General features: G+C 42.4%; 1 protein-coding gene across 1 annotated transcript; it reads left to right on the forward strand.

Moving 5' to 3' along the window:
• Positions 1 to 227: 227 nt before the first annotated feature.
• Positions 228 to 17,137, forward strand: LONRF1 (LON peptidase N-terminal domain and ring finger 1). Its single transcript, XM_075259406.1, has 12 exons — positions 228 to 729; positions 6,752 to 6,870; positions 8,125 to 8,247; positions 9,802 to 9,957; positions 10,588 to 10,825; positions 11,244 to 11,340; positions 12,180 to 12,294; positions 13,844 to 13,965; positions 14,180 to 14,338; positions 14,971 to 15,133; positions 15,237 to 15,386; positions 16,709 to 17,137. Exons 1-12 carry the CDS (start codon positions 309 to 311, stop codon positions 16,865 to 16,867), a joined length of 2,022 nt encoding a protein of 673 aa, XP_075115507.1. The 5' UTR covers positions 228 to 308; the 3' UTR covers positions 16,868 to 17,137.
• The last annotated feature ends 4,126 nt before the right edge of the window (positions 17,138 to 21,263 follow it).

A 21,263-nucleotide genomic window follows, 5' to 3' on the forward strand; every position in this document is an offset into this window, starting at 1 on the left:
GCAGCCTTCCCGTTACATAAGCCCCATTCTTGCCGCTTATACAACCCATATCAGAGTTGACTTCCTGACAGGCTGGACATTGTTACATCTCTTGCTGGTTACGGGCCCTCCGTACGTCACACACCGGCCCCTCCCCGGCACCGCCTCTGTCGTGTTTTGTTATGAAACCGGGCATCGGCCGCGGTGTGTTTCGTAACCTTCTCCCGCGCCGCAGCCAATCAGAAGTGTCCCTGGCGGTCAGCTGACCTGCACTTTATGTAATGTGAGGCATAGAGTGTAGCAGTATGTGAGGGCTGGCAGCGCTTGTCATGTCGTCTCCGGCCGCCCCGCGCTGTGGCCTCATAGACCCCCTCAATATGCCGAGCCCGGTGCAGCTGGAGCCGCTGCTGGAGTGCCTATTGCGGCAGTATCGGGGCTCAGTCGTTGTACGGGAGGAGGAGGCCTGTGTGCTCCGGTGTCCGGGCTGTGGCGGCTTCCTGCGGGACCCGGTCACTGTGCAGTGCGGACACACGTACTGCTGGTCATGTCTACGGGGGGAGCCGAGGAAGCGCTGCCGGCTGTGTCAGGGGGAGATGGGGCAGTGTCCCCGCCGGACCTGTGTCCTACTCAAGCAGCTGACAGACAAGTGTCTCCCCGGGAAGAGCTGGCAGCCCCGGGATATCGCGGAGCTGCTGGAGGCGGGAGAGCACCGGGAGGCGCTGACCAAGATCCGCTGTGTCCTACGAACAGGTAACCATCCGCGCTGCCGTGTGAGAGGGGTCGCATTCTGATACACTGAAGCCTTCTTAACGTCTATCTGTGTCTGGGAAAGTTGTGTGGTGACTGTCAGCAGTGCTCGGCTTGTCACTGTGCTTTCTATGGCCCCTGAAAGACAAGCCTACCTTGTAAAGCCATAGTTCTGGAATCATTGCATAAGGGTGTGTTCACACTGAGTGGTTTTATGTAACTTCTGACATGGAAAACTTGACATCATTGTAGAAAACCTATCTGCTTCCTGGGGGAGTGGGTGATGGGTGCTGCTGAATTATTCTTTGTAACCCCCTAATACATGGGGCGAGTCAGTGGGCCGAGCGGCAGACACTGAAACCCCCAGGCCTCATGGCAGTGTGTATTATATCAGTGGGAATTAATGTCATTCAGGCATGTGGGAAAGCTGGATGATGACCTCAGTGATATACTATCTATTTAATGCTGTAAAGGAGTCTTTCCATGTGGGCAGGTTATGGAATAGGACATAACTTTCAGAACGCTGGGTGGGGGTCTGACCCTTGTAGATGGAGCAGTGGTTGGGCAGAGCTAATACTCCATTCATTTCCACAGAAGCAGCAAGTCTCTGCCGATGACTGCTGCTCTATTCAGAATACTATAGGGGGTGCAGAGGTAGTGGGGCCCTAGACCTTCAGGGGGGCCACATGTAATGTACCACTATTTTTTTTTTTTCTTAATTTAGATTGGGAGCCTCATATAGGGATCACAATGTACTTTTTTTTTTTTTTTTCCTCCTATGAGTATGTTTTTGTAGAAATGGAGGAAATCCACGCAAACATAGGGAGAACATACAAACTCCTTGTAGATGTACCTGGTGGGATTTGAACCCAGGACTCCAGCACTGCAAGACTGCAGTGCTAACCACTGAGCCACCATGTTGCCCTTGTAATATACCACTATTGTAAATGGCAGAGGATAGGTGGGGTCCCCATTACACATTCTGCATTGGGGTCTAAGAGCTTCAAGTTATACCCTGTTCAGTGCAGAGGGTGCAACTTACCCAGACGGGAAAACCCTTTACATTTGTACATAAGGCCCGGTTCCCATCTGTGTTCTGGGAGTCTGCTTGGAGCTATGTCACTGTTCACACATACGCTGCTCACTAATGTCAGGGATAGTCCATGCAGTTGTGTACAGTATCCATGTATGGTACAGTATCCAGTGATATCACAGAGAGCACATAGTGATGTCATTTTGCACAAATCTTCTATTCAGTGATGTCATAGTACAAGGTTAACACCTTGTAATGCCCCAGCATTCATCTAATACACAGACAGCACATAGGTACACACAGTGATGTCACAGTACAGGGATAATGGTCCTAGTGAGGGCCCAGAATACAGCTAATGCACACAGTGATGTCTTAGTACATGGCCAATACACACAGTGATGTCACAGAACAGGGATAATACACACAGTGATGTCACAGTACAGGGATAATACACACAGTGATGTCACCGTACAGGGATAATATACACAGTGATGTCAGAGCATTTATCTAATCCATACATATTGGATCTGAGCTGTAGCACCAAACACAGCCCCTTTACATTGCACAGCATTGAGCTTGGTATTCAGCAAAGGGGTCCTAGCACTCGCCTGGACAAAAATGGGATGGGTCATTACAACTGTATTCTGTCCTGGAAAACCCCTTTTACTCTTGTTATTTTCCCATAAATTCAGTGCTATTCTGCTCTCTTCAGTATCTTACGAAGTACTGCACTATCTGAGAACTACTTTTGAAGGGTTTGTTCTTGGATAACCCAAATCTGAGCCATAGTGGTAAATGGCATAGCTTACATATTAGATACATCCTCTGGAGCTCCCCGCTGGTGCCCTGCTTACTGCGCTGCAGGGTGTCTGTGATGGGCTTCAAGTGCTCAGTAACCAGAGAGCGGCAGGGAAGCGGGGACACTGGAGTGCTGTTAGATCAGAACATTTCTGAAAGATGGCATAGCTTTTGCTTGTTTCTATGCTGGCTAGTGGCTACCATTGGGTGTGTGAAGCATGGCATTATATATTGGGCAGGATATCTCCTTGTCTGTCACATTTATTTCTGTCCTAGGACTGTGGATCATGCTGTGCACGTAACGTCTAGTACAAGTATTTCCTTTGCAGATAGATCAGATGAGCGCAGTGTTCTGTACTAGTAATACTTCTATGGAAAGCCAGGGTTGAAGTACTGCTGCCTATACCCTGATATATATAATATACACTCTTATGGGAATCTTATGGCAAATCTATTTGTCTACTTCTTTGTGGTGCTTATCCAAAATTATGATTTACTTTGGCAAGGCCTCAAAATCCGACTGCTTGCCCGGGCTGGTTCTCTGTGCTACAACTCTCCTTTATATTCAAATGTAGGGGAATTGGAGAGACCAACCCTATAAGAACCTGTATAAGGAAAGAGCTCCCTGATGATCCATTAGTGGAGCTTAGGGCGCTATCTGCCTGTTACAAACTATGGAAACCTGATGGGAAATATTTTAATCTTCATGGAGGTATACTGTGCAAACCAGCTGGATAGTCACTTCTACAAAGTAATGGGATCTCTTTAGATTCAGTTGTGGACTCCCAGCTCACCATCATGGCAACCTATTGGGGGCATGTACTGTTATACAGTACCCATTGGAGTGAATGATTGTCATTTTAATTCCCTAGGGTAGGATCACACTGCTTTGTTGTTTTTGTATTTTGTTTTTCTGGCTGATTTCGAGGCTTTTTTTTTTTTAAAGTGAAGTTTTCAGGTCCGTATAGTGTACTGGAGTCGAAAAAGTGTCAAAAAAGTTTCCTAATTTCTGCAGCAGATTTTTTTTTTTTTTTTTTCAGCAACTCCATGTGAATATCCCCTAAGGGTCTATTCAAACGGAGCAAAATGGTGTGAAACTTCAGTGCTGAAAAAAAAAAGCCTCCCATTGACTTCAATGGGTTCCTTTTTCTGCGCTTTTTTTTTTTTTTTTTTTTTTTTTTTTTTTTTTTTTTTTTTTTTTCAGCGCTGGAATTTCCTCACTGAATTCCTCACCATTTTCCTCCATGTGAATGGACCCTTACATTGCATTCCCACAGTTGTCCAAGTGTAGAACGACCAGCATACACACTGAAAACCATCACATTGTAATCGGTGGAACAACTCCATGTCAGATTTTTCCACATAGTGTTGCTCCATACAAAGAAAGTCACAGCATCCAATTCTCAAGCCAGACCTGCTTATTCAAGTCCATGGGTCTACAAAAAGGGCTGACTGCACACAGACACGTTGCTAGGAGAAGCTTCAAGGAAGTGAAAATAGTCCTTCAAATGTTTTCTTGGACAGGGGGCAGAATGAAGACCCTTTCAGATTCTGATAGAGCTATGCCACGAGAGGTTTGGATGATCATGTAGCCACCTATTCCTCCTTAGAGAATCCTGTGAGATGCTGGAGGAAGAACTAAGTTTCCCTGAAACCTGTATGTGCTATAAGGCATTGTCAGTAGGCGAAGGCCAGACATAACACTCACTTGTTCATGACACAATACTTGTCTGAGGCCTGGGTCACATCTGTGTTCTGGTTATTCTGCTCCCCTCTCCATATGAAAAATGCGAAGAAAAGTCCTGCAAGAAGCCCTTCTCTTTCTGCATTTTTCATACAAGAACCACACGGACCCCATTATAGTCTGTAGGGTCCACGGGTTTCCTAAGGCAACCTCTTTTTTTTATGCGGATTAGGTTTCCGTTTGGGGGTCCCCAAGCGGACTCCTGAACAAAAACGCACGCGCAGATGTGAACCGGGCCTATATGGTCTCATTAAACTGTAGCTGCCATATCCAGTGTATCTCGGGTTAATACAGAGTTCCCCTCTTTTATGCCATTGTGCCCTGTTGTGCAGTGTTGACAATCCCTTACAGTTGTTGGTTTCTTGGCACATGTGCAGGAATCCGCGCAAAAGTTAAAAGCTGATAGTAAAAACTACAGATGTGACTGTGGATCTTATAAGTATAGCTCTGCCATCATCTGTCAGGAGGCCCTAAGACACATTAGACAGTAAGGCTATGGCACCGCGTAGCGGGCGGCAGCGAAAAAGCGCTGCGGGAAATGCATCACTGTTTCTCCCACAGCGCTTTTCACAGGAAGTCTACAGTTTTTCCCCTGTGGACATTCTGCTTCAGTTCTACCTACAGGCAAACTACAGGCCTTTCGTAGTTATATTTGACATGCTGCGATTTACAAAATGTCATGGTTTTGGAAATCGCAGCATTTCCACTGCGCATATTTTTCTGCAATATGTGGATAGAATACGCTACAATGTGGGGCCCCGACTTAAAGGTTTTTTTTTTGGGCTAATAATATTGATGACCTCTGACGCCCGACACCTCCACCCATCAGCTGGCAGGTAATCTATGTGGGGTCCAGGTGTCAGTCCCCCACAGATCAGAAGCTGATGACTTATCCTTCAACCGTATGCATACTGGTAACTTCGTGTCTCTAAACTTGCTGTCAGGTTCCCTTAAACTCTTAGGCCCCATTCACATCTGCATTAGGGTAACCACTATATATATATATATATATATATATATATATATATATATATATATATATATATATATATATTTATTTATTTTTTAGTATAGATTTCCGTTTGGGGGTTCCCCAAGCAGACTTATGTTAGATGTTAGATCTAATATTTACTGAAGTTACATGCAGGGCCTATAGAGATCTGCCAAAATTTCCCACAGGCTGGTCTGGACTGAAGGGGTATTAATGCAATAGAGGCTAGAGTACCTTCAGTTTGGGAAGCATTTTGTGGTGGTGGGAGGGGGGAAGGGTTTATCTACTGGCTACACACTATATGGACTCTTCCTCCTCCTAACCATGTAGATGAGATGACATTGTGCTCCTGAGAAGGAGTTCTGGAGTGGATGAGTAATCTGATAAGAAGTGTCTGGTCTGGGGATGGAGACGCCTCTCCTGGGTCACATGACTGCTGGTTATAAAACAATCCTCTTGTGATGTCATACGTTATACAACTAGCACCTAGGGCTGCAGAGGAGGGGGTGAGAGCGTGCATGTGCTCATATAATACACAATCTCGTTCTAGTACTTGGTACATCAGGTTTTAGATTTTACACAATGAAAGTAAATATTAAAAGGGCCAGTGTTCATTACACTGTGCTTCACCATAAGAAACAGTTAATTCAATATTTTCTTATCATTACATAGGTGGGGTCTGACTGCTAAGAGTCTTTGGTCATCTGGTTATTAGTTAATCCTACTTGTAGCTGCTGTTGTCTCTTTCTGGATTAGAAGAGATGCCAAACTAAAGATTTCTAGAGGAAAGGGAAGTGGAAATCTCAAAATGTGATGAACTAGAAAATGACTGCTTTATGTAAGGATTTTTAAGTTGTGTTAATTGTGATCTATTATGTACTTCTGCCGTTCGGTAGAAATCCTGGTTTTTGTCTGTATGCAAATGAGTTCTCTCGCAGCACTAAGGGCGTCCCCAATGCTGCGATAGAAATCTCCAGAGCCGCCTCCATCTTCAGGAATGACTTCTTCACACGTCTTCTTCCAGATCTGGGTTCAAACATCTAGGCCTCGTGCAGAGCCAACTGCGCATACTCACAGGCCACAAGAAAATGGCCGCTTACTTACTGTGCACAGTCTGCTCTGCCTGAGGCTTAGACGTTTGAACCCAGCTCCGGAAGAAGATGCGTGAAGAGGCCGTTCCTGAAAAAGATGGAGGCGGCGCTTGAGAGTTCTCTCGCAGCATTGGGGACTCCTCCACTGCTGAAAAAAAGAACTTATTTGCATACAGACAAAAACCTGGATTTCTACCGAACAGCGGCGCAGAGAAGACATCTAAAGGTAGGAGAAGAATAACCTTTCTTAAGACTATTCTTACGTGTGATCTACAAAAAATATGATGTTAATGGTAGAATCCCTTTTAATAACCCATTGGATTGACTGCACAGTGTTTATTTTGTGCTTGTGTATGTTTTCCTCTTAGATCCCAGCGACTTGATACTACGTGTTTACAGAGCAGAGGCCTATGCTGCACTATATGAATATGGGAAAGCTCATGAGGAACTGGACTTTGTTCTCTCGAAGCAACGCAACTGGCCAGAGGTGAGACTGACCACCGTACCTAGAAACCGCGCTAAATGACGCTTTTTTCGCTCAGATGGTCCTTCTGCAAGCACAGAGCAATGGAATAAAGTTTTGAATGTTTGCAATAGACTATTTTTTGTTTATTCTTAGACTTGAGATGGTTTTATACATTAGGTGATGTGCGCCAGTTATGCTGCACCACCATAAGCATTGCATTGTAGATAGATCCTGACAACATTTAATGGTCTTTTCTGGGACAATAACTTTGACCCAGCCTATAAAGGAATTGTGGTGTTATGGCTTGTCCTTAGGTTAGGCCATTAATATCTGATCGTTGGGGTGCTTCCAATGTCTATACTATACGCAGCATGGGGCCGGAAGCAGTTGTGCTCCATAAGTCAGTGGGAGCTGAGCTGCAGTACTGTGGCCTGGCCAATATACAGGAACTAAAGCCAACTGATTCCAGTCCCCTGTTGTGCATAGTACAGGTGTCAGAAACATTGCACAACTCCAAGATAGGTCAGCAGTATCAGATGGGTGTGGATGCAACTTCTGGCACTCTGGCTGATCAGCTATATGGTGGGTCTGCGGTGTTCATATGAGCCCTGCAGCCTTTCTGCTGTATATTAGCACCGTATATTGTATAGAGCCTGTTGTTCCATTGCATTTCTCTCTCATTCATTTGAAAGGGAATGAGATGCAGCATGGCCATGAAGCCAATGGATATGGGCTCACTGGCGTCTCCTGAGCACTGCAGCCTTATTAAACAGCTGCATAGAGGGCTACTGGGATACATAGACCAACTATCATAAGGATAGCTCATCAATATCATAGTCTTAGGATAAAATCCTTAGACCAATATGTATTATCAGCTTAACATGTAGAAATCTTCAACTGTGTGGTGCAGTGTATAACGCATTGAGCCACTAAATCACAACTGTAGGTACCTTGACAAGATATTAATGGTTAGGGTCTCGTGCACATGGGATGTATAGTCTAATACTGTACTGTAATTCTGAAAGTGGATGACTTGAGCAAATCCTCATCTGTAGCAGGACTGCTGTGACTCGTGAATTTTGCTACATATTTTTTTCCACTAAGACTACATTGTGTGTGGATATACCCTGGAGAAAAGGGGTTAAACGAAAATGTTGCAGATAACTCCTGTTCATTGACCTGATTCCGCTATTGATGGCCTCTTACTTCTGTTTGCTGTGTACTGTGAGCCCTGCTATAGACAGCTGACCATTCAACCCTTATTTATTTCTATAGGTGTACTTCAGAAAAGCCAAAGTACTGCAGGAGACCGGGAATCTGTATGAGTCTCTAAGATTTTATCTGCAGTGCCTGGCTTTAGATGAGGAGTTTTCTGCTGCCAGGGACAAGACAGAACAGGTAACTGATCATTGTATGAGCTTACTCTGATTACATAATGTCCATTTTCTGTACCCAGGACTCTCCTTTCTGTGGTGTTCCTCATGAGGGTACAGCATTGCTGGAAAGTTCGTGTTTAAAGTAGCTTTACATATGCGCTAATAACTTCAGAGATCAGCCAGGATTAAGCTGAGGCCTAAGAGAAAGCCATTCAGAACCTCAGCGTATGACTTCAAAGCACCAAAGCCCATGTAGTGCTCACACTTTATAATGCTCAGTTGGACTCCATTGAAAGAAAAAAGGCCATTGATGTAAACCTTTAAGGCTTAGCATATGTGACGCTTTTACATTTTTTTTTTTTTTTTTATATACTTAACAAATATTGTCTTTTCTTTGAAATTCTTTGTCTCCCTGGTTTCTGTATTGAGAGCTGTATAAAACTATCACTTGGAGTTCAGGGGGATGGCTCTTGTGTAGTGCAGGGAAGCTGAGGCTGGAGTCTCTGATATTAAAATGTAGAACAGTGATTCTGGTGTCAGATGAAAGATGCCAAATGAAGAACTTAGTTCTAAATGTATTTTAACTTAAAGAGGTATTCCCATGACGCTTGTTCACTAACCTGCAGGCTGTTGTGCTCTCTTCACTTCCTGCTTTACTCGGCACATAGGTGGGCGGGGTTTCACTTGCACGGGATTGGCTGTAAATGAATTACCACAGTGTGAAGCTGATGTAGCAGAGCTGGATTTGAGTCAGTTTGCAAATAAACTCTAGGTCTTTGTTTACATACAGAGGTAACAGACTCCCTATATCAGCCCTTATCAGCCAAATTCAATTAAACTGACTGATAGGGGAGGTAAGAGCTCCAGGATTTCTGAGCTCTTACCTCCCCTATCTGAGAAGCTCCACTACTTAAAAGACATAAACAGCTCAGAGCTGCTCTTAGCTCCTCCCCCCCCCCCTGAGAGCAGGCAGCTACTTCACTTGACAAATGAGCAGATAATCCCAAAGGCCATAGAAACTGAGTGTAAACAATGAAGTGAATAAATTAAGATAGCAGCCAAACAAAGCAGTTTTGATAAAGCAATGCATTTAGGAAAAATCTTAAATCCACATAAACTAGCAGTATAGATAGGATCCTTGTGATGGGACAACCCCTTTAATATTGTCATGTCCATCTTTGTGGCCTGGTCTCTTTCAGTTGCTTAGTGCTACTTATTTCTGTTTTCTAGTCTGACACTGCTGCTTTGGTTCATATTTCACAATGATGTCCCTAATAACTAGCAAATGGGTGAAATCCGCAAATGGTTGGCTCCCCTGCATTTTACGGGTCTCTGCCACAAAGAATATATATTTCCTCTATCCATAGTGTGGATACAGCCTAACTGCAGCTGCTGGCTGACCGTATCTGTGCCCCTTGCTGGATGGGGGCGCATGTCACTTCAATGAGAGTGCCCCGGCTGCCGTCAGGCTGAATTCACACTAGTGATAAAACACCTGCTTCTGTCTATTAAGTTTTTATGACCATGTTGTGTTGGTCTTTTCTTCTGCTGAAGAATCTTTATCTTTTCATTGCAGATTCTCCGTGACTTTCTTTTTCCTGTCCCAGAGACCATAGAAGGTATCCTGAAAGATCTTGAAATAAAACCTTTGCCAAATCTGCCATTAAAACCTTTCGTATTAGGATCGGATAGGAAAGAAACTGCATATCATTTGCACAGAAGAGTGGAAAAGGTAACTTTCAGACGTTTGGCTCATTGCAGGTCCAAAGTCTACTTTTTATCAGTGGACTGATATAGAATTATCTGTGCTAAACCGTGAACTCTCTACAGATTGCTCAAAACTGTCTGACCAGGAAACTGCTTATATTTGTCCATATCAACCAGAACTTGGCTTTTTTTTTTTTTCTCCTGTGGGCTTTTCAGAAAATTGGATGCTTATGACCCAATCTTGGCCCGGGTCATTCATATTGGATTAATGGGGGGGATTCCCAGAAATTGATATAGGGAGTCATAGCACTAAAACTAGCACAGTCTCTAGAGCTAGAATTAGGCAGCTACATACACTCTGTAGTGGTTGTTACCACTGCCCGTAAGTGGAGGCTAAGCTGCAGCGCCGTGGTGCATCTCTTTAATATGTATGGATCTTCATTTGGTATCAATAGCTAAAGCCTGAAAAACTCCATTAACATGCTTTGAAAAAAAAATGAAGGCTGCACAGAGATTGACTTAGATAAGTTGCCCAGGATGTGTATAGATAACACTTTTGGGTTTTCAGTCTTATCTGCCTTTCCAAGTCTTTAGCCTTTATGTTGCATTTAGGCAAGTTATACCTTGTATTGATGACTAATTTTGTACATAACAGGCAGAGTGCACGCCAAAACAAACAAAGAGCCCCAGCAGTAGCAGCCTGCAGCGCACACAGTCCGTGCACGCTCTACGGTGCGAGAAGACTGATCCTGAGGATGGGCTGAAGAGAGTTTCTTCAGAACCCCTCCTATCGAGCCAGGAAAATGGTGCATTGCTCAAAAGAAAATTCTCCCTCTCTGAGCCAGATGCAAATTTACGTGAAGATGGTCGGAAGAAGCATTTACGGCATGGAGGTAACAGGACTCTTCTACTGATATTTGAATGTTTATGTATAAGGTAAATGTCCTTGTACCTCTGTATTGGTAAAGCTGGACATAGATGTAAAAATATGGCCCTTTTGTCAAATCTCCTAATGAGAACGGGGGTCACATTACTTCCCTGTATGAATGGAGCTGTGGTTGACCATTTATTGCTAACTGCTCATCTATCTTTTTGGGAGTGTGTAAGGGAATTGGTGTCATGCTAATCTATCTGTGGCAGTCCCATAGAGATGAGTGGCAGTGCGCATCTACGACCACGCGTTCTTGTGACTAGTGACAGTCCCAGCAGACTCTAAAAACATGGTGCAACTCCTTTTAGCTTTAAGATCCACGTTCCAAAGCCTGTAAACTCAGAACTTCATCAATAGCAATCTTTTCTGTTCTGTTCTAGAAATCTCTCATGAGAATTCCTCCAGTTCAGTAGCAGATTCATCCATCCTGTGTAAGCTAATAGATGGAAGTGACTTCGAGTGCTCCCTTTGCATGAGGTAAGTAACTATTTTGCAGCACATCGGTGGAGATTTATTATTAATTTACACCAGATATCTGATGTATAAAAATGGCACAAACTTCAAATTTGTAGCTTTAAGGCTAATGCCCCACGGATCGTAATCCGCAGCACTAAAGCGCTGCGGGAAGAACCGCTGCCTAAAAGTCATTTGCAATGAGAATTGTGGTAACTGCAGAGTTTGCACCTCCTGCGCCACTTTTATGTAAGCGAAAAAAGAAGTTGAGCTACATGTAATATCCTTTATGCCAGTTTACTGACACTAATGAGGCAGCTCTTATGCCAGCACAGGGAATATTAAGACTGGTGCTGACTATGCCATCATAAATATCCCTCATTGACCTCTCCTTCACTGAAAATTTTGTTTTTGGAGCCAAAGCCAGGAGTAGATTCAAAAGGAATAGGAAATATAAAAGAAGCTCTTATACTTCCTGCTGAATCCACTCCTGGCTATGGCAGCAAAAAATAAATAAATTTACCTTGTACCGCGCCTGGCACTGCAGCTTGGCTCCATTCAAGTGAACAAGTGACTAGGTCTGAGCTGCAGTACCAGACACAGCTCAAGAATTGGAGATCTTAATTGAAAAAAATAGAGCTATTTCTATTCTTCCTATTCTTGCACAATTCATTTACCATTGTGGTCAGTATGTTTCGGTAGTAATTGTTAGTATAAATGCAAAAATGATCTGAAAGCGTTAATTTGTGAAGGCATTTGTCCTGGTTAGTGGTTGAAATGGATGGTGTCAATTTGTATTGTTAGTGATGGCTTCTCGCAGTGTACACTGAATAACCGAGCTATAAACTGATTATATTTTATAGGTTATTTTATGAGCCAGTTACCACACCTTGTGGACACACCTTCTGCAAGAAGTGCTTGGAGCGCTGTTTGGATCACACACCGCAGTGTCCCTTATGTAAGCAGAGCTTAACTGAGGTGAGTACTTAGTAGTAGTATATATCCGTTCAGGTTTGTGATATAGGCATGTGTATGCTGACATATGGTGTGCGGGTCCAGTGCAGAATACATAATATCCCACAGAGAATTCTCTTACTACAGAATCTGGATAGTCTGACCTGTATTGCTTTATAATGTGAAATCTTACAACATCACATGTTATGATAAACTAGGAAATTTTTCATCTAAAATACGGTAGTTATATTTGCATTGTCTATTACCTATTGTTAAATACCATTTATGGTTTGTTTGTTTTTCTGCTCCCTACCATTAATTTCAATGGGATTTGCAAGGAAGAATCTACCTGAAAAGAAATTGAAATTAAAGCTAGCAGAATCCATTGAAATCAATGGGAGGCTTTTTTTCTTTTTCTTTTTTTTTCTCCAGCACTGATAATTTAGTGCCAAATAAAGCGCCATTTTCCTCCGTGTTACTGGACCCCAAGTCTGGATTGACACTACATTAGTGAAGTCAGTTTCTCTTTTCTGTCATCAGATCAGAGCAACAGACATAAACGTAGTCAGTGACTAATGCGGATGGAGCCCCCTTCATCTACATCCCTTCCCTTTCACTCTTATGTAAAAAGAATAAACAATAGGGTCTTTCTCCCTCATCTTCCCACTTTTTAGGTGGAAATAAAAGTCCTGTAGGTACAACTTTGGGTAAGCTCACACAGTTTTCTTTTGGGCAGAAGATAATCTGCTTCAGGGTTTTGAACAGATTTCTGAAGCAGATTTTGGAGACTTTTGCTAGTTGAAAAAAACAAATCAATCTGCCACCTATTAAAATGAATGGAAGGCTGATTTTTAGATGTGTTTTTGCAGGCAGAGTCTGTTAAAATCTGCTTCAAATCATCCCCGAAAACTGTGTGAACATATCCTTCCTGTTCTGTTAGAGAAGTAAACCAACCTGACGGAAGGAGGTATCCGTCTTTTCAAAGGGAATAGACTCTGATGTAGGGGGCTCTGTCTGCATCAGTCACACTATCAGCGCTTAAGTCTTTTGACCGATTAGAGCGACAGACTTCACGAACAGTAATGTGAACGTGCCCCAAGAGCTTCAGATTTTAGTACTGCATGCTTCACCTGTGGCTATGTTCAGCAACTGCATTATTATTTATTTTTATTTTATTTTTTAATTTATTTATTTTAAGGGGGATCTGTCACCTCTCATGACATGTCTATTTTAGTAAATACTTGTATTCCCTATAAAATAACCATTTCTGAACTCTAGTCCTCTGTCATTTCTCTTATAAGTGTGTAAATAACTGATTACAACCTATTATTAATTTAGGTATGTTTTTGTTTTAGTTTTTTTTCCTACCTAGTCTGTTACACTCCAAGTATTGACATTTCTGAACTAGCGACCCCCCCCTTTAATAATTAAAATGGTAACACCCCTTTGTCAGTTTAATTATACATTTGTGGGTGGAATAACAGAGGACCTCCATAACAATGAATACGTGACCCTCTTGTTTACTCTGTGAACTTGGACTTTCTGCTTTTTAACACAATTTCTTTGCTCTTAGTATCTAGCGCACAGAAGCTACAATGTAACGACCTTATTGGAAGAATTAATTAAGCAATATCTACCTGAAGAGCTGTTGGAGAGGAAAAGACTTCATGAAGAAGAGACCATGGAGCTATCAGAGTAATTCTATTTCTATTATATCATTTACGTCACAGTTCAATGCATAAAGAGTACCAAAAAATATCTGAAGAGCTGAAATGTATTTATCCTTTGGGGTGGTCATATCACAGAGGTTTAAGTAACACACTATTAACTTTTATTTGGGGATTTTTTTTTTTTTTGGTTTCCTCATACATTTACCAATTATTAAATCTATTTTTTTTCTATTCTACAGCTTAACAAAAAACGTGCCTATGTTTGTATGCACAATGGCCTATCCCACCGTGCCTTGTCCTCTTCATGTGTTTGAACCACGATATCGACTGATGATTCGGAGATGTATGGAAACTGGTACAAAACAATTTGGAATGTGCATCAGTGATCCAGAAAAGGGGTAGGTTTGCCTGTGATGAATGTGAACAATAATTGCTTCTCCTAAGCAAAGGAGTAAACGCAGTCTGAAGGGTATATGAATAAAACTGCTGTGGCACGCCCTAAATCTGTCCCCTTAAAGCGTAACTAAAACTTTCAAGCAACTTGTGATTTTTCTGGCAGTATTTTTGTCGTTCATAAATTTTGTAATGTATTTTCTTAACACATTTTGTCTCTGCAGGATTTCACAGAAAGTAACAAAATTGAATAAAGTGTATTATAAAATGTATTAATGACAAAAATAGTAAGAAAATTGAAAGTTTAGTTACGCTTTAACAATTGCCAATGTGAATGAAACTTAATAAATTCCCTTTGTGTAACATGAATTTTCTGCAGTGCAAAGTGGTTGTGTGAATGGTCTATGAAGGAAAAAAATGGTTTAGTACCAACATATTCTTTAGCACTTTACAAATCAGAGGGTCATGGACAGACAATTTCAGACTTTACAGAGTAATAAAACTAACTTATCAGTCAGGGTTCAGGAGCAGAATAGATGAAAGTTGTGCTGTGATTGGTTGCCGGGTGTCAATATGATACTGAGAAAATCGGCCCATGTATTTTGTACAGATTCTGTAACTCTGTGTTCTCCTTTAGCTTTGCAGATTATGGTTGCATGCTGCAGATCCGGAATGTTCATTTTTTACCTGATGGTCGTTCTGTGGTTGATACAATTGGAGGGAAGAGGTTTCGGGTGTTAAACAGAGGAATGAAGGATGGTTATTGTACCGCTGACATTGAGTACTTGACTGATACTCAGGTAATTTATCTTCACACCATTGCTGTATGTGTATAATCCACAAACCTGAGATTGAAATGAATGAATTAAAATATCTTCCTCTCAATCCTTATTTCATGGTCAGGTTGGTGAAGGAGAACTGCAAGAGCTCCGAGAACTTCATGATGCTGTTTATGCTCAGGCTTGTCGCTGGTTTCAGAACCTCCGATATAGGTTTCGAAGTCAGATCCTTCATCATTTTGGCTCTATGCCAGAAAGAGAGGACAATATACAGGTATGTGCTAGACAGCCTTATCTAAGTGAATTCTGTTAATGCCCATACACTTAAGATAAAAGTGATTACTTTATTATTATTATATAATATTAGCATTATTTAAGTATGAGCTACTTTTATTTCTACAATGTTAATTTTATATATAAGATAATTCCATAGTTACTGTGAACTTGCATGACTTTATGTACTTGCAGTTCTTCTCAGTTTCTTTAAAGTATACACACAAGCTTTATTGTTCACCCAGTAAATGAAGGGGATTACTTTAGGATGGCTGGTTTTAAGTCTGTATTTACTGTCAGTGTCCTTAACCACTCACTATGGACATTATGAACAAACTCAAAGTAAATACTTATCCTGATTTTTAGGGCTTAAAAGGGCCCTCTCTTGAAGATCACTCCTGTCCATCTGGTCTATTGAAACATATTGACATCATAGGACCACTCCTCTGAGAGTAAATGGAGAGTCACTGTATAAAATGAGATCCAGTTCTGGAAAACTTAAGCCGTCTTATTTTTACTTGACTGTCCACATCTTCCCCCATTGACAACAGCTGTTTGCAAGATTCCCTGCAAGGGACTCATGATGATCGGTTGCATTTCAAATTTGTTGCTGATTCGACAAACCCTTTTAAGAATGAGGCCCCACATTGCACAAACATTAGGTTTTGGTTGTTTTTTGTTTTTTTTTGGTTTTTTTTTTTTTGGTTTTCCGGATTTTCCTGCAGTTTCTTGAGCCAAAGCCAAGAATGACTACAAAAGTAATAGGAAATATATGGGAAGTGCTCATACTTCTCACTTCGGCTTAATCCGCTCCTGGCTTTGGCTCCAAAAACGCAGCAAAATCTGCAACAAAACTGCTTTTCCACAATGTGGGTCCTTGGCCTAGTATTTTTTATTTATTTTTTTCCAGCCCACAGGTGATTTTTCCGTGGGCGTCCGACACCTGGATGCCACACTGATCAGCTGATGTGCACTTGAACCAGCTTCTCTCCTTATTCAAATACTACAGTCCCGTCTACTGTATAGCAGTGGTATTATGGTACTGCAGTTCTGCATCTTGGATAGTGCAGGTTCAGGGTGTCAGACCCCACCAATCACTGACCTATCCTTTGGATTAAAAGTAATCTGCAGCCTGGAAATCCCCTTTAACTGTGCCAACTACAGTTGGCATGAACTAGGTGGCACTATATAACTCAATCTAATATTTAGAGTGAAAGATCACAAATAAGCCAGGCCTCATATAGACCCATGCTGTTGATTTGTGTGTGTTTGTTTTAAAACACTTCTGTCACAGTTCTGACAAATATCTCTCCACAATTTCAGGTTTCTCCAAGTGGACCGGCCTGGTGCTGGTGGCTCCTGGCTGTGTTACCTGTGGATCCCAGGTATCAGCTGTCTGTTCTTTCAATGAAATCCTTAAAAGACCGTCTCCTGAAAATCCAGCATATACTAACGTATTTTTCGAGAGACCAGTCCAAATGACTAACCGCCTGGAGCTTCCTTAAAAGTCACCCAATCCTGACTCTAATCACGGCTGGAGTTTTTGCTGTCTTTGCACACATGGCATTGGTCTGAAGAAATGTTCTGGACGATTGTGGATGCCAACCAGATAAAAACCGCTTCTAACTGTAAAAAGTGTGGAATTAATCTGCTTTATTTTATTTTTGTTACAACAAACATATTGCACTATGTATAAAGTTATTGTTTCTATTTTAAATACTGTAAATTAATGTAGACTTATTTTGAATTGAAGACTTCCAGATGTGCGTGTTTTGTGTATTGCTGCTCTGAGTACATTGTGAATGGAATGTAAGACTTATCCGGGGGAGAATCCTCTACCTGGTTGCTTTGTGATTAATATTTTTTATAAATCTATGCAGTATTTGTGATCTAGAGTCCAAATCTTTTCTTTTTAAGTTGGTTATCTATCAGGGGATGTATTGTTCCATCATATACCCTATGTGAGTTACACTCTTAGGGTGAATTCACACTGAGTAAACGCTAGCTTATTCTGAACGTAAAACACGTTCAGAATAAGCGGCGTCTAAAGCAGCTCCATTCATTTCTATGGGAGCGGGGATACGAGCGCTCCCCATAGAAATGAATGGGCTGCTTCTTTCACTCCGTGCAGTCCCATTGAAGTGAATGGGGAGTGCCGGCGTATACGGCAAGCTCTGCTCATGCCGGAGCGTACACGCCGGCACTCCCCATTCACTTCAATGGGACTGCACGGAGTGAAAGAAGCAGCCCATTCATTTCTATGGGGAGCGCTCGTATCCCCGCTCCCATAGAAATGAATGGAGCTGCTTTAGACGCCGCTTATTCTGAACGTGTTTTACGTTCAGAATAAGCTAGCGTTTACTCAGTGTGAATGCACCCTTAGAAGGTTGGTGGCAGCCATGGTATTCTAAGCACTACAGATGCTGTTCTCTAAAAACAGTGTACAGGCTAAATTATGAAAACTTTTAAAAACTGACTTCAGTATTGGTATTCCTAGTGTTCTGTGTGCCCTACATCTGGGCAAAATGGGGCATAATATATTGTGGGGAAGTTAGCTCGGTAAAAGCAGTGGTGCGGACCCAAATTGTCAAGACAGGGACACAAAATATGCAGCAAACTGGTTTATTTAGAAAAAAAACAGGAAAATTAAAATTCAGGCACAAAATGACTAGAGATGAGCAAACAGTAAAATGTTCGATATTCGTTTCGAGTAACCCCTCAATATTCGACTACTCGAATCGAATATCGAACCTTATTATAGTCTATGGGGGGAAAATGCTCGTTTCCGGGGTAGGCAACGTTCGATCAAATTATACTTATAAATACAAATTATACACGAGTGAGGGTCGGGCTGGATCCTCCGAGAAGTCTTCTCCGTGCAGCGTCCCCGCGGCATCTTCCGGCTCTTCATTCACTCTGCCAGGCATCGGGCCTGGGCAGAGCCGACTGCGCATGCCCGCACTACAAGCAGACATATGCAGTCAGCTCTGCCCAGGCCCGATGCCTGGCAGAGTGAATTCAGAGCCGGAAGACGCCGCGGGGAAGCTGCACGGAGAAGGCTTCTAAAGGTTGGAGAAGAACCAGCGTCGATTGGCCGACTGTATAGCATTCGGGCCAATCAATGCTGGTTCTACATCGAACTTTTCCATTCGAATAGCGAGTGGTACTCGATCGAGTACGAGTATTTTGAATAACATAGTATTCGATCGAATACCTACTCGATCGAGTACTATTCGCTCATCTCTAAAAATGACCAAAACAAAAATCAGCCTTAACTTCAGGCAAAAACAAAATAAATACCTGCTCGTCTGAGCCACTAACTAAACAGAACAGATAACCTAACTATACATGTGGCTTACTTCCTGCCACACGAACAAAACAGGAGCAGTATAGTCTCACCGGACTCGGGGTTACAGAACAGACTCGCACACCTCCTTTCACCTCATGGAACTGCACACAATGCAGGAGCTGCAGCCTTTTCTGGCCCAGTAATGAGCCAAGGATCTACACCTGGGCTGAGGCCTACTCCAGATCTGCCCTGGACCACACATGTCAGAAACCTGGGGCTGATCTATCTGGACTCCAGCACCCTGCCTGTCACCTTCTCACAATATGTATAACTATTACTTATCACATTGAAATGCAGTCTGTTCTCAAGCCGCGTTTTATTGAGCACAGAGATTAAGATTTTGTTACTAAGTGTATATATAATTTGTAGGAAAAAATCTTGCGTATAAGGTTTAGTTTAATTCCCTGCACATTCTGAGGTTAGTAGCCCAGTGGGTGGTCCTACTCCATGAATGACCGTCAGTGACCTAGTAAGACCAGCCACAGGGCTCCTAATATCAAAATGAGCAGAGATTTGGAGAATTAAAATAAAACTTGGGTTGGTTTCAGGCAACTGCGTCTAGGCCGTGAAACTCTGTCCTCGTGGTCCACATTTACCAGCCTGAACACTGAGTAGACAGACTCCTTGCATTATATTTACCTAGGAGACCCTGCTTCCCTATGAAATATTGTCCCTTAGTTGATTCCAGGACATTATTATAGTATTTTGCAGGGAGACAAAGACCCCCTGGCATCTATAGTGGTTGGAGTCCTTCTCCCCCCATAGTATTCAACCTGTTAAATCTGACACACTCAGGCCAGGTTTCCCCGTTCTGATGTTTTCTGAGTACCTGTTAGTCTGTGCACATTTTTGTGTATCTACAGGGACCAGGAAACACTCAGTTATTGGTCACAGAGGTCATCTACCTCGGCCAGTGCTTAGCTGGTGGCAGAAATAGAGACCAGCAGGGAGAGCAGTAGGGGGGTACCACATGACTTGTGTGCTTTTATGGCAATCTGAGCCTTTAAAAGAGATCACAATTTGTTTCTATGATGAAATTGCTACATACCAGCAATATCATTCAAAAAAAATTTCTAATTTGGGAATGTATTAATGGTATGTCGCAAAAACTCCATGTGAATTTTAATTTTCTTTTTTTTTATTAAAAGAATTGTCCATTTTTTTTACAGTGTTTTGTATCAATTGCCATACAGAACTATGTGTGAATCTGAATCACAAATCTGCAGCAAGTTTCATTGCACCTATATAAATGGACTGTTCATGTACTGCATAGACAGACTGGATTCGCCAGAGCAAGATACATTTGTACCTCTGGTTAAAAGAAAATGGTCCTGGACAAATTATTTAATAAATCCCAACCAGTTGGCAAGCCATTTTAGGGCATGCGTGGATGGGAGCTGAGCTGCAATGACTCAACTTGGCCATTGCACAGAGAATGGCGTCATCTCCTTCCAGCTTGGTTCTTGTGTGTTGATCCCTCATAATAGGATATTGATTGGGTGGATCATCAATTTTATTACTGCAGCAACTAAAAGGTCAAGTTTGGCACTGTTTACACCAGAGCATGGCCTCCTTTTCTACAGGATCCTCATCAGGTGTGTTTGTAATATCTCAGGGTTTGTTTGGGTTTTTTTTTTTTTGGTTCCCTTTTTAGTCATATAGTGTATGTGAAGAAAACCCAAAAAAAGATCCTGAAGCTAATAGGTTATATCAGGGGTCTCCAACTGCCGGTCCGCGGACCAGTACCGGGCCGCGAGGCATGTTGCAACGGTCCGCGTACCGGCGGCGAGGAGTCGGCAGCTGCTGTGGAGCCGGTGAGTGCCCAGGGTTTAGCCGGTGAGTGCCCAGGGTTTAGCCTTCCCGACCCCACCGGGTCATAGAAAAATTGTCTTGCTGAAACTGGTCCCTGGTGGGGACCACTGGGTTATATAATACATCCCAGGGAAGCTACCTATTATATAATAAGAGCCTTGTTTGGAGGGCCCGGTACAGATAATCTCTGGTGTTGGCTGTGTAAAGCATTATTTAACCCTATATGGGAAATTTAAGCACAAGTGTGTTCATCTTTGGGAGGCAACACGGTGGCTCAGTGGTTAGCACTGGAGCCTTGCAGCGCTGGAGTCCTGGGTTCGAATTCCCCAGGAACAACATCTGCAAGGATGTTTTCCCTTTGTTTGCGTGGATTTCCTCCCATTCTACAAAGACATACTGATAGGAAAATAAATGTACATTGTGATCCCTATATGGGGCTCACAATCTACAAAAAAAATATATATATTTGCACTTGGAAAACATAGACAACGTCTCAACCTGTTGCTGCTAAGTATAAAACTTTTACATTGTGTTGGTGAATTTGTACTTGCTCTAACATGGTATATTCTCATTGTAATTCAGGCTGGTTTTCAGACTGGCCAGCACTTTGTAATTCATATTTAGTGCCTTGGAGGGGAGGAAGGAGCAGTAGAAACACACCTAGGATACTGGTCTCTGGATACTTTTCAGGATGGAGCCTCTCCTGGCTACTTTTGA

The sequence above is a fragment of the Leptodactylus fuscus genome, chromosome 1 (assembly GCF_031893055.1).
Source record: "Leptodactylus fuscus isolate aLepFus1 chromosome 1, aLepFus1.hap2, whole genome shotgun sequence".
In the NCBI taxonomy this organism is placed as follows: domain Eukaryota; kingdom Metazoa; phylum Chordata; class Amphibia; order Anura; family Leptodactylidae; genus Leptodactylus; species Leptodactylus fuscus.

Coding starts and splice junctions, on each gene's coding strand:
- LONRF1 (XM_075259406.1), top strand. CDS start 309: ATGTCGTCTCCGGCCGCCCCGCGCTGTGGCCTCATAGACCCCCTCAAT. Junction 6,871..8,124: donor AGCAACGCAACTGGCCAGAG/GTGAGACTGACC, acceptor TTATTTCTATAG/GTGTACTTCAGAAAAGCCAA. Junction 15,387..16,708: donor AAAGAGAGGACAATATACAG/GTATGTGCTAGA, acceptor CCACAATTTCAG/GTTTCTCCAAGTGGACCGGC.